We start from the raw sequence: 13,688 nt of genomic DNA, 5'->3' as shown, positions 1-13,688 counted from the left end.
CACAGACCAAAAAGGACATTTTCTAATGTTGAATTGTACCTTACATGGTAAAAGATTACACATTGATTTAATAGGCAAATCTGGTGTTTTTAGATGAAATGTAATATATATTAGGTCAAATCCAGACAGGAACTATTATCTTAGCATGAGACCTAAATAATACAGTTGATAAATTTGACAGACATAGCAATAAAAAAGGCAAATTCAAGGAACCTTCAAAGAGACTGAGAAAAAAATGTCATCTCTACAAATAATTTACAGAACACATCAGATGAGCAAACATTAGTAACCTAACCATTCGCTATAGTATTAACTGGTATACGATTCCTTGCCGTTCCTCAAGTTATAACGCGTTAGTTGCTTACTGAACCCTGGCAATCTGTGTGAAATTTTAACGTTATCTGGGGCGGCAGGTAGCCTAGTGGTTAGAGCATTGGGTAACCGAAAGGTTGCTAGATCGAATCCCTGAGCTGACAAGGTAAGAATCTGTCGTTTTTCCCCTGAACAATGCAGTTAGCCCACTGGTCCTAGGCCGTCATTGAAAATAAGATTTTTTCTTAACTGACTTGCCTAGTTGAAAAAAAAGAACTAACCACTATCTGTTAACTAATGTTTTCCCTCTACAGAATGTGGTTAATTTTCATAATGAGAAAATGAGGTGAAAATGAGGCGTTGCTTGTTAAACAAGTGGACTCAGGTATCAAGTGTAGCTGGAGCTGGGCCTGGCTTAAGCTGGATGCCACTATAGAGGTGAAAGGAACACAACACTTTCCCTCTTTCTCACTTTTTCAATACAGTGGATAAAAGGGGTTATGCCAGGTGTCCTCTCTGCCTGAAAGAGATCAATTATGCCAACAAAGGGTATCATGCTCTGCAGGCACATTGTAGAACAGATGTTCACAGGCAGAAAGTGTACAATGTAATAATGTGCAGTGTAGCCCACAGATATTGTTTTTGTTCTGTTGAATTTGACAGTAACACGTGTGTGAGGGGGATTATAGTTTTTTTATTCGGTGAACATTATTTTTGCGCACATGTAGCTTTGTGCACTTGACCGATGTCTGCTATAGTGGCCACTATAATAGAGCAAGAATAGAATGCCTGTTTGTTTCATTCTATTTCTACTTTTAATATGTTTGTTTCTCAAGTGCAATATTTATGTGTGTGTGGTCATGAGCGTTCTATTATAAAGGCTGTCTTGGCTAACTGCAATATTAGTGTATTGTTTTTTTCTCAAGACTTGAGTGTCATTTGCAGTAAACTTTAGGCAACAAATAACATTGGATTGCTTTCTTTACATTTTTTAGCTGTGAGTTAGGTTCACATTTACCACTTCTTATTTTACACACAGAGACTGATCATGTAGATCATATTCTTTGTTGTTTAATTAGTTAACCTGCATTTTTTTTGTATGTTTCAACCCCCCCCCCCCAAAAGTGTCACATTTTTGGGCCCTCACCAGTTTGCATCCCTGAATTATCAGCAGACAAAAAATGATCACTAAAAAAAGATATCACCCAAATATAAATATGATACACTGTTAAAACATTCAGACGGAGAAAAGCACCAGGAATGTATGGATTTCCCATAGAATTAAATTTATCATTATGGGACAAAGTACCACCCCTATTTACACAAAGGACAACACATGTCACTCAGTTCAGTGCTTTCTAGTTCCATGTATCAAACAGTTATATTAAAACCAAGAAAATATGTGACAGTCCCCTGCTGATTACATACCCATAAGTTTAACAATGCTCAAACAGTGCATTCAGTACTTTGTTGAAGCACTTTTAACAGCGATTACAGCCTCAAGTCTTCTTGGTTATGACGCTACAAGCTTGCCAGACCTGTATTTTGGAAGTTTCTCCCATTCTCTGCAGATCCTCTTAAGCTTTTTCAGGTTGGATGAGGAGCGTCACTGCACAGCTATTTTCGGGTCTCTCCAGAGATGCTCGATCGGGTTCAAGTTCGGGCTTTGGCTGGGTCACTCAAGGACATTCAGAGACTTGTCCCGAAGCCACTCCTGCATTGTCTTGGCTGTGTGCTAAGGGTCGTTGTCCTGGTGGAAGGTGAACCTTCACCCCAGTCTGAGGTCCTGAGCGCTCTGGAGCAGGTTTTCATCAAGGATCTCTCTGCACTTTGCTCCGTTCATCTTTCCCTCGATCCTAACTAGTCTCCCAGTCCCTGCCGATGCCAGGTTTCCTCCAGACTAGACGCTTGGCATTCATGTCAAATAGTTCAATCTTGGTTTCATCAGATCAGAGAATCTTGTTTCTCATGGTCAAAGTCCCTTAGGTTCCTTTTGGTAAACTTTAAGTGGGTTGCCATCTGCCTTTTACTGAGGAGTGGCTTCATTCTGGCCAATCTACCATAAAGGCCTCATTGGTGAAGTGCCGGTTGTCCTTCTGGAAGGTTATCCCATCTCCACAGAGGAACCATGGAGCTCTGTCAGAATGACCATTGGGTTTTTGGTCACTTCCCTGACCAAGGCCCTTCTCTCCCTATTGCTCAGTTTGGTCGGGCAGCCAGCTCTAGGAAGATTCTTGATGGTTCCAAACTTTTTCCATTTAAGAATGATGGAGGCCACTGTATTCTTGGGGACCTTCAATGCTTCAGAAATGTTTTGGTAGCCTTCCCCAGATCTGTGCCTCGACACAATCCTGTCTCAGAGCTCTACGGACAATTCCTTTGACCTCATGGCTTAGTTTTTGCTCTGACATGCACTGTCAACTGTGGGACTTTATATAGACCGGTGTGTGCCTTTCCAAATCATGTCCAATCAATTGAATTTACCACAGGTGGACTCCCAAGTTGTAGAAACATCTCAAGGATGATCAATGGAAACTAATAGTCTAATAGCAAGGGTCTGAATTCTTATGTAAATAAGGCATTTTTTTTATTTCATTTTTTTTTAGTTTTGTCATCATGGTGTATTATGTGTAGATTGAGGATTTTTATTTATTTAATCCATTGTAGAATATCGCTGTAATTTATCCAAATGTGGAAACAGAGAAAGGGTTCTGAATACTTTCTGAATACACTGTACCTGACAATGTCCCCCTTTGCTAAAGATAGTTTCAGAATACTCTAAAATCTCAGGATAGAAGATTTGCATGGGGAGGGGGATAATTATGGAAATAATAAAAGTAATAGATTAGAATAGATTCTTTTTACACAAGTATACTCAGTCATAACATACTTTATATGGGAAAATAGAACTCATAGAATAAAAGGGAAAGTTTGACATCTTCCTAAGTCGGAGGGTGGTTTTAACTAGAGATCAACCGATTAATCGGAATGGCCGATTTAATTGGGGCCGATTTCAAGTTTTCATAACAATCGGAAATCGGTATTTTTGGACACCGATTTGGCCGATTTAAAAAAAGAATAAAAAATAAGTAAATAAAAAATATTTTTTTACACCTTTATTTAACTAGGCAAGTCAGTTAAGACTTGCATTATTTTCAATGACTGCCTAGGAACGGTGGGTTAACTGCCTTATTCAGGGGCAGAATGACAGATTTTTACCTTGTTAGCTCTGGGATTCAATCTTGCAACCTTACAGTTAACTAGTCCAACGCTCTAACCACCTGCCTCTCATTGCACTCCACGAGGAGCCTGCCTGTTACGCGAATGCAGTAAGAAGCCAAGGTAAGTTGCTAGCTAGCATTAAACTTATCTTATAGAAAATAATCAATCAATCATAATCACTAGTTAACTACACATGGTTGATGATATTACTAGTTTATCTAGCGTGTCCTGCGTTGCATATAATCGATGCGGTGCGCATTCGTGAAAAAGGACTGTCGTTGCTCCAACGTGTACCTAACCATAAACACCAATGTCTTTATTAAAATCAATACACCGAAGTATATATTTTTAAACTGGCATATTTAGCTAAAAGAAAACCAGGTTAGTAGGCAATATTAACCAGGTGAAATTGTCACTTCTCTTGCGTTCATTGCACATAGAGTCAGGGTATATGCAACAGTTTGGGCCACCTGGCTCGTTGCGAACTAATTTGCCAGAATATTACGTAATTATGACATAACATTGAAGGTTGTACAATGTAACAGGAATATTTAGACTTAGGGATGCCACCCGTTAGATAAAATAAGGAACGGTTCCGTATTTCACTGAAATAATAAACGTTTTGTTTTCAAAATGATAGTTTCCGGATTCTACCATATTAATGACCAAAGGCTCGTATTTCTGTGTGTTATTATGTTATAATTAAGTCTATGATTTGATAGAGCAGTCTGACTGAGCGATGGTAGGCAGCAGCAGGCTCGTAAGCATTCATTCAAAAAGTACTTTCTTGCGTTTTGCCAGCAGCTCTTCACTGTGCTTCAAGCATTGAGCTGTTTATGACTTCAAGCCTATCAACTCCTGAGATTAGGCTGGTGTAACCGATGTGAAATGGCTAGCTAGTTAGCGGGGTGCGCGCTAATAACGTTTCAAACGTCACTACGCTCTGAGACTTGGGGTAGTTGTTCCCCTTGCTCTGCAAGGGCCGCGGATTTTGTGGAGCGATGGGTAACGATGCTTCGAGGGTGGCTGTTGTCAATGTGTTCCTGGTTTGTGCACAGGTAGGGGCGAGGAGAGGGACGGAAGCTATACTGTTACACTGGCAATACTAAAGTGCCTATAAGAACATCCAATAGTCAAAGGTATATGAAATACAAATAGTATAGAGATAAATAGTCCTTTAAATACTATATTAACTACAACCTAAAGCTTCTTACCTTGGAATATTTAAGTCTCATGTTAAAAGGAACCACCAGCTTTCATATGTTCTGAGCAAGGAACTTAAACGTTAGCTTTTTTACATGGCACATATTGCACTTTTACTTTCTTCTCCAACACTTTGTTTTTGCATTATTTAAACCAAATTGAACATGTTTCATTGTTTATTTGAGGCTAAATACATTTTTATTGATGTATTATAATTGTTCATTCAGTATTGTTGTAGTTGTCATTATTATAAATACATTTTCTTTTAAAATCAGCCGATTAATCGGTATCAGCTGTTTTTGGTCCTCCAATAATCGGTATCGGCGTTGAAAATCATAATTGGTTGACCTCTAGTTTTAACCTTCCAGACCTGGAATTGTATCAACTCGCCACTCAGGGATTTTACTTGTGATATATAGTTAAATGGATTAAAGCGGAACAATGGGTACATATTGAAGATGCGCATGCTACATTCTACAGCACAACAGGTTATGTCTTAAGTGTAAAACGAACAATGACTCAATAATCCATGCCTTCTGGGAATGCTATAAAGCCCAAAAGTTATTGGAGGAGTTAGAAAATTGGCTGTCAGAATATTACAATGTAAATGTACTTTTAATCCGTCTGTCTGCATATGTCAAGACATGGCATATTTATTATTTATTTCACCTTTATTTAACCAGGTAAGCTAGTTGAGAACAAGTTCTCATTTGCAACTGCGACCTGGCAAAGATAAAGCATAGCAGTTCGACACATACAACAACACAGAGTTAAACATGGAATGAACAAAACATACAGTCAATAATACAGTAGAAAAAAAGAAAACAAAGTCTATATACAGTGAGTGCAAATTAGGTCAAATAAGGGAGTTAAGGCAATAAATAGGCCATGGTGGCGAAGTAATTACAATATGGCAATTAAACACTGGAATGGTAGATGTGCAAAAGATTGATGTGCAAGTAGAGATACTGTGGTGCAAAATAAATAAATACAGTTTGGGGATGAGGTAGATAGATGGGTTGTATACACAGGTACAGTGATCTGTGAGCTGCTCTGACAGCTGGTTCTTAAAGCTAGTGAGGGAGATTGGAATCTCCAGTGTCAGTGATTTTTGTAGTTCGTTCCAGTCAGTGGCAGCAGAGAACTGGAAGGAAAGGCGACCAGTGGGTTTGGCAACGAGTATGAAGCGAGGGCCAGCCAACAAGAGCGTATAGGTCGCAGTGGTGAGTAGTGTATGGGGCTTTGGTGGCAAAACGGATGGCACTGTGATAGACTACATCCAGTTTGCTGAGTAGAGTGTTGGAGGCTATTTTATAGATGACATCGCCCAAGTCAAGGATCGGTATGATAGTCAGTTTTACGAGGGTATGTTTGGCAGCATGAGTGAAGGATGCTTTGTTGCGAAATAGGAAGCCGATTCTAGATTTGATTTTGCAGATGCTTAATGTGCGACTGGAAGGAGAGTTTACAGTCTAGCCAGACACCTAGGTATTTGTAGTTATCCACGTATTCTAAGTCAGAGCCGTCCAGAGTAGTGATGCTGGATGGGCGGGCAGGTGCTGGCAATGATCGGTTGAGTAGCATGCATTTAGTTTTATTTGCGTTTAAGAGCAGTTGGAGGCCACGGAAGGAGAGTTGTATGGCATTGAAGCTCATCTGGAGGTTAGTTAACACAGTGTCCAAAGAAGGGCCAGGAGTATACAGAATGGTGTTGTCTGCGTAGAGGTGGATCAGAGAATCACCAGCAGCAAGAGCGACATCATTGATGTATACAGAGAAGAGAGTCGGCCCGAGAATTGAACCCTGTGGCACCCCCATAGCGACTGCCAGAGGTCCGGACAATAGGCCCTCCGATCAGAGAAGTAGTTGGTGAATCAGGCGAGGCAATCATTTGAGAAACCAAGGCTGTTGAGTCTGCCAATAAGAATGTGGTGATTGACAGAGTCGAAAGCCTTGGCCAGGTCGATGAATACAGCTGCAAAATAATGTCTCTTGTCGATGGCGGTTATGATATCATTAAGGACCTTGAGCGTGGCTGAGGTGCACCCATGACCAGCTCGGAAACCAGATTGCATAGCGGAGACGGTACGATGTGATTCAAAATGGTCATTAATCTGTTTGTTAACTTGGCTCTCGAAGACCTTAGAGATTCAGGGTAGGATAGATATAGGTATGTAGCAGTTTGTGTCTAGAGTGTCTCCCTCTTTGAAGAGGGGGATGACCGCGGCAGCTTTCCAATCTTTGGGAATCTCAGACGATACGAAAGAGAGGTTGAACAGGCTAGTAATAGGGGTTGCAACAATTTCGGCAGATCATTTTAGAAAGAGAGGGTCCAAATTGTCTAGCCCAGCTGATTTGTAGGGGTCCAGATTTCGCAGCTCTTTCAGAACATCAGCTATCTGGATATGGGTGAAGGAGAAATGGTGGGGGCTTGGGCGGGTTGCTGTGGAGGGTGCCGGGCAGTTGACCGGGGTAGGGGTAGCCAGGTGGAAAGCATGGCCAGCTGTAGAGAAATGCTTATTGAAATTCTCAATTCTAGTGGATTTGTCGGTTGTAACAGTGTCTCCTAGCTTCAGAGCAGTGGATAGCTGGGAGGAGGTGCTCTTATTCTCCATGGACTTTACAGTGTCCCAGAATTTTTTGAGTTTGTACTGCAGGATGCAAATTTCTGTTTGAAAAAGCTAGCCTTAGCTTTCCTAACTGCCTGTGTATGTTGGTTCCTAACTTCCCTGAAAAGTTGCATATCATGGGGGCTAGTCGATGCTAATGCAGAACTCCACAGGATGTTTTTGTGCTGGTCAAGGGCAGACAGGTCTGGAGTGAACCAAGGGCTATATCTATTCCTGGTTCTACATTTTTTGAATGGGGCATACCTATTTAAGATGGTGAGGAAGGTACTTTTAAAGAATAACCAGGCATCCTCTATTGTCGGGATGAGGTCCATGTCGTTCCAGGATATCCCGGCCAGGTTGATTACAAAGGCCTGCTCGCAGAAGTGTTTTAGGGAGCATTTGACAGTGATGAGGGGTGGTCGTTTGCTCGCAGACCCATTACGGATGCAGGCAATGAGGCAGTGATCGCTGAGATCTTGGTTGAAAACAGCAGAGGTGTTTTTGGAGGGTGAGTTAGTTAGGATGATATCTATGAGGGTGCCCGTGTTTACGGATTTGGGGTTATATCTGGTAGGTTCATTGATAAGTTGTGTGAGATTGAGGGCATCAAGCTTGAGGGTGCAGTGTGATACCCGATGTGTTGGACGATACTTTTCTCATCAATCATCTTGAGAAAACATATGCTTGACTGGAAATAAATCGTTAACACAATGGAAAGGTCAAATGCTTTATTATCTAAATGTGCGTTGGCGATGGAGAGATAAAAAATGGTGCGGTTTGAAGTCATGTGGCGGAGAGTAATACGAGTGCTGAAGATGGGGGTGTGAGCAGGTGGGTCTGGGCGGGGATGATGTTGTGGATGTTTGTGTGCGTCTTCTTGTTGTTGTTTGTACATGGATGTTTTGGATTTTAAAAATCGTAATCATAAAATAAAATCTTTCACCCCCCCAAAAAAGTGCAACCACATAATGTTAAGGCCTAGGCCTATGCTGTTACATTACAATTCTCCAATGTACCATTTCCTATCCTAATTTACGTACTGTAGTCCACACACCGATTCTTATTGGCCTATACACTCTCAATTAGCAAATAGCTATGCTTCTGTGATAGGTATCTTCTCTGACACCAAGAATAGCCTAACTCCTATTCCTGGAAAATCTTGATCTGCCTTTGTTATGTGGTGCATCAGTGAATAACGTGTCCACATTAGGGCTGTTCCCAACTTTTTTTAAAACTTGGTCAACCGAGAGTCGTCTGTGCTTTTGACCAATCAATTGAAATGTTTAAATGTGGGCCTCCCGAGTGGGGCAGCGCTCTAACAGAACCGGGTCACGATCCCAGGCTGTGGCACAGTTGGCCGTGACCGGGAGACACACAATTAGTCCAGCGTCGTCTGGGTTAGGGGAGGGTTTAGCCGGTCGGGATGTCCTCGTCTTATTGCATTCTAGTGACTCCTTGTGGCGGGCCAGGCACATGTATGCTGAATTCGGTCACCTGTTGGACGGTGTTTCCTCTGACACATTGGTGCAGCTGGCTTCCGGGTTAAGCGAGCAGTGTGTCAAAATGCAGTGCAGCTTGGCAAGGTCTTGTTTCAGAGGACATATGGCTCTCGACCTTTGCCTCTCCTGAGTCTGTACGGGAGTTGCAGCGATGGGACAAGATTGTAACTACCAATTGGATATTTTATTTTTTACCTTTATTCAACTAGGCGAGTCAGTTAAAAGAACAAATTCTTATTTTCAATGACAGCCTAGGACCAGTGGGTTAACTGCCTTGTTCAGGGGCAGAACGACAGATTTTTACCTTGTCAGCTCGGGGATTCAATCTTGCAAACCTTCGGTTACTAGTCCAACGCTCTAACCACTAGCCTACCTGCCGCCCCACACGAAATTGAGGAGATAAAAAGTACAATATATATATATATATATATATAGACACACCCTATATTTGAATAAAATCAACTATATGTAAGCTACTGAGCTTGTCTGATGCTTTAAGCACTGCGATTAAAAATGAAGATGCACAAATTATTAAAGAGGGAGCCAGAGATCAATATAGCCTAACCAGAAGAAAATCTTTTCCTGATACAAATCTAAAAGTAACTTCTATTGCCATTGACAATATTTAAAAATAGCCTAAATAAAGCCAACAAATTAAAAACATTGCAGACTGCAGGTAGAAAATATCCTGATTTAAAAAATAAATATCCTATTAATCATATTTGCTATGCATGGCCTTTCTGTAATGAACTTGAAACATTGTATCAACCATTAACTTGGTCTGGCCTGAAGCTCATGCTAGCAAACTTGCAACACTGTATACCATTTTCTGGGCCCTCGAGTTTCCCACGCTGGTGAGCTTAGACAGACACACAACTTTGTCATTCTCAGTGGATGTAAAAACAGACTTAATTTACTTAAAGGCGAAGACAAAACTACTTTGAGAAGCTCCACAGTGGTAGTGAGTTAAGACAATTCAAAATGGTATCAAATGCCCAAACGGGAATATTTCTAGGCCTACATTTGCGCCCAGGCCAGGTAGCCTAGGCCTACTTCTATGCGAAATAAAGTGCGTACTCAAGATTGACAGGACAACTCGTAAATATAATTAAATAAACCACAACTTTTTTTTCTCTCACAAGTGTAGCATAGGTTGTGCGCTCTGCAAACAACGTGTCCACTCCTACAATGATGGTTAGACTGTAATAGTACTATATTGAATGCATTAACAGAAATGACCATAACCAAACCAACATTGTAATTAGTAGTACTGGTGATATTGGTGTACCACCCACGCCGCCTCTGCAATGGATTAGTCCACTCAGACAGGCGTGTATCAGACAGGCGTGTATCAGGCAGGCGTGTAAGTCGCTCTGGATAAGAGCGTCTGCTAAATGACTTAAATGTAAATGTAAATGTATCAGACAAGCGTGTATCAGGCAGGCGTGTATCAGACAGGTGTCTCGTGTCATACATTCTTAAGCCACTGCTCGACTAAAAAAATCTCTGTCGACCAACAGCCTATCGGCCAAACAATGGTCCAGTGGACTAAATGGGGTCAGCCCTAGTCCATATACTGCAGTACTTGGGTAGTGCAGGACAACATGGACCTAATAGGTTTCCTGATGAATGTCCTGGATGCAGAGTCCAACCTGGGCGTGTGCTACATTTAAAGGTTTATTGTCTACAGATGAATCAGAAAACAAAAGTGAAATACAAGTCAATCCTCCAAGTTGATCTGTAAGTATGCCCTCTCAGAATGAATGGTGTACACTAGAGCACGCCAGCTTTATATGAAATGTCTGTTAAAAGCTCCTTCTGTGCTGTGAAAGTCAAGTGAAGTATGCCATCTCTTTGTTTCTCTTTCAGCGGGAGCTCTTATATTTGGCTGTACTGTGGCACTGTGCTTTCTGATAAGGGACCTCATGTTTTACGTGATTGGTGAGTGAGAGTCTAAACTAACTTGTAGTTTAGAATTATCAGGAAGAACTTTGAACTTGTTGAAATACTAGTACATATTTGAACTTGTGTTACTGTTTGTGTCCCAAGACTTTCAGGCTTTACCCATACAATTACTGCCTATCTGCAGCTCATTACATCAAATAGACCTGGAGGGCATTCTTTGAAGTAATATTGCATTGCAAATGGTCTCTCTACTAATGTGTGCTGTGCATTTAATCACATTTAGCTCTCTGTGACAATGTCTCCCCCTGTCAGGTGGAATTACTGTTTCCATCATAGCGTTTGTCTTTACCATCAAGTTCCTATGTGAGCTCGCTGCGCGGGTGGTTAGCTTCCTGCAGAATGATGACCCTGGGAGGAGGGGCGACCGCAGCATTTACGACTATGTACGGGGGAACTACCTGGACCCGCGCTCCTGCAATGTGTCATGGGATTGGAAGGACCCACAGGAAGTGGGCCAAACTATGAGCTTCCGTGTTCAGGTAAGATCCTTACCTACCTAATGGCTTGAAATCTGAAGTCTGCTTCAGTAATTTCTGGATTTTAAGAGTTTAGTTTATGTTTGAAACTGTATGATTAAAGGACAACAACCTACATCAAGTATTAAAGATTGTGGAGGAAGGATTTTTTTGTTTCTGCAGATTGAAATCAGTGATTCTGTTATTTGGCTTGTTTGTTGGGTTTCTATTGGGATCATAAAGCACACAATGAATAGACTGTTGGCAGGATGGTGTTCTGGCACAAGTTGTAGTGCAAGACTTCCTGCCATGGTTTCTCATGGTTTTCTCTGACTCTCTACCCCAGCTCTTCTATAAGAACGGCCAGCCCTTCCCTGCCCACCGGCCCGTGGGGTTAAGGGTCAACATCACCCACATAGAGCTGGCCCTAGACATCCCTGTCACCCAGGAGGTTCTGCAGGAGCCAGAGTCCAACGTGGTCAAAGTGACCTTCACTGTCCGAAAGGCCGGGCGCTATGAGGTGGCCGTCAAACTGGGAGGACTCAACGTGGCCTACAGCCCCTACTACAAGATATTCCAGGCAGGTAAGGTCATGATCTTTTGGGCTGTGTAAGTAACCCATTTCAGGACAGGACTGTGCTATATTTGTAAGATTTAATACAAAGCATGGATGACATGATGACATTTAAGTAATTGATATTGATAATCATGTGCTTTTGCTCATAAAGAACATAACTTTGAAGTTGCCTAGTAGGAATGAATGAATGGCCACCCAGACCAGAAATGTTGATACCCCTTATTATAATGCCAATGTTACTTCCAATGTTCTTTCCATTGCTTGTCCTCATAGCACGATAATAAGGCTGTTAATAGTATTCTTCATCACAATCTGTTTTATAGTTTGGATTTGTTTACTAAATATAGCATGATGTGATGCTGATCATGACATCAAGTTTATTTAAGACAAAATCAATATTTTTCGGAACATTGTATTTTCATCTGGTTGTTTATTACAATGTTTGGAATGATTTCATTTGTCATCATGCTCTACAGCTTTGATCATTCAGGCTTGATACGTGTTGAAATGCTCCCTTAACATGGAAGCAACTTGAACCTTTGTGTAAATGAAAAATAGTTGTTTTTCTCTGTTGCCATTGCATGTAATTGTACTGGTAAACACTACATACTTTAATTTGAAACGTTCCTTCAATGCTCATCTGTTTCCATTATTTTCTGTGTTAATTTCAGGGACAGTGGTCCCATCTAAAACTAAGATAGCCTACCACTTCTCCACGCTGGTCTTAGTATATGGCCAGCAGCATACCCTGCAGATTGAGCCCCGGGACGAGTATGGCAACCCCACCAGTAACTCCACCTCACTCATAGACGAGGTCAACTACAGTGTCCACGTCCACTCGGTAAGAACCTTGAGACCCAATATAACAATCCTCATATAACAGCCTGAAGTCGATTGTTTCTGGAATTTAGACTGTGAAAGTGGAAAATGGGAATCCATTTTGTATCTGCCTCCTATCAGTTGGGCACAGTGGATGACGACAGCCTGGAGGAGTACTACAGTAAGTCAGTGACGTCCAACAAGCAGCTGTGCCAGGTACTGCTGAAGATCACCCTTAGGAAGAAGGGCTGTTTCCGGGCACGCATCTCCTATAACGACCTGCCCATCAGCAACGGGGAGTTTGACATCATCGTTCTCAGTGGTGAGTAAGGGTCCTATTTTAGGGTACGATTACACAGGCCGAGGTGAAGGAAGTATTTCAGAAAGTCAGCCTATCATAATGTACAGTGTATATGAAGACTTTTGTTCTTTGTGTAGTAAAATCTCTTACATCGCTCCTGTGTTTCAACTGCTACTCTTCCACCTCCCCCACAGAGAATGAGAAGAACTGTGTGGAGAAGAACGTGTCAACTCCAGGGATCAGCATCTACTTTGAGGCGTACCTCTACGGCACAGGGAACTACAGTAACTACAGTAACTCCTCGTGGCAGCTCCCAGCCTCGGCTCTGATGGTCCCTCAGAGTCGACCCTCCATGGGGTACGAGGAGGACGAGCATGACTCCCCTGTAGAAGACCAGCCAGAGAAGGTCAAGAAACCTAAAAAGGTCTACTGCTACATATCCCCAAAGGTGGGTGAAGAGGGGATAGAAAGGGAAAGCTATTTTTATAGAAATAGTACATGCTCTTCAGTTGGGTGTGTTGCAGACTTGTCATTGACTGGAAAATGTACTTTTCTGCTACACAGCAACTGTCCGTGAAGGAGTTTTACCTGAAAATTATTCCATGGCGCCTTTTTACCTTTCGAGTGTGTCCAGGGACAAAGGTAGGACAAGCAGAACTGCTCTGAAACACTGTACGATGTCCACATAATGCTTTCTGACCTTTTATCAGTAGATTTAATGAG

General features: G+C 41.8%; 1 protein-coding gene across 1 annotated transcript in view; it reads left to right on the top strand.

Moving 5' to 3' along the window:
* LOC115138497 (apoptosis-resistant E3 ubiquitin protein ligase 1) overlaps positions 1–13,688 on the top strand; it is a 35,679-nt gene that overhangs the window by 12,047 nt on the left and 9,944 nt on the right. The window contains exons 5-11 of the mRNA XM_065025698.1: positions 10,718–10,789; positions 11,066–11,292; positions 11,615–11,852; positions 12,517–12,686; positions 12,806–12,986; positions 13,160–13,413; positions 13,530–13,607. Of these exons, the coding sequence (XP_064881770.1) occupies positions 10,718–10,789; positions 11,066–11,292; positions 11,615–11,852; positions 12,517–12,686; positions 12,806–12,986; positions 13,160–13,413; positions 13,530–13,607 (1,220 nt within the window). The remainder of the gene's footprint in view (positions 1–10,717; positions 10,790–11,065; positions 11,293–11,614; positions 11,853–12,516; positions 12,687–12,805; positions 12,987–13,159; positions 13,414–13,529; positions 13,608–13,688) is intronic.

The sequence above is a fragment of the Oncorhynchus nerka genome, linkage group LG12, assembly GCF_034236695.1.
Source record: "Oncorhynchus nerka isolate Pitt River linkage group LG12, Oner_Uvic_2.0, whole genome shotgun sequence".
In the NCBI taxonomy this organism is placed as follows: Eukaryota; Metazoa; Chordata; class Actinopteri; order Salmoniformes; family Salmonidae; genus Oncorhynchus; species Oncorhynchus nerka.
The sequence above is the reverse complement of the archived record's forward strand: the minus strand, read 5'-3'. Positions and strand labels throughout refer to the sequence as shown.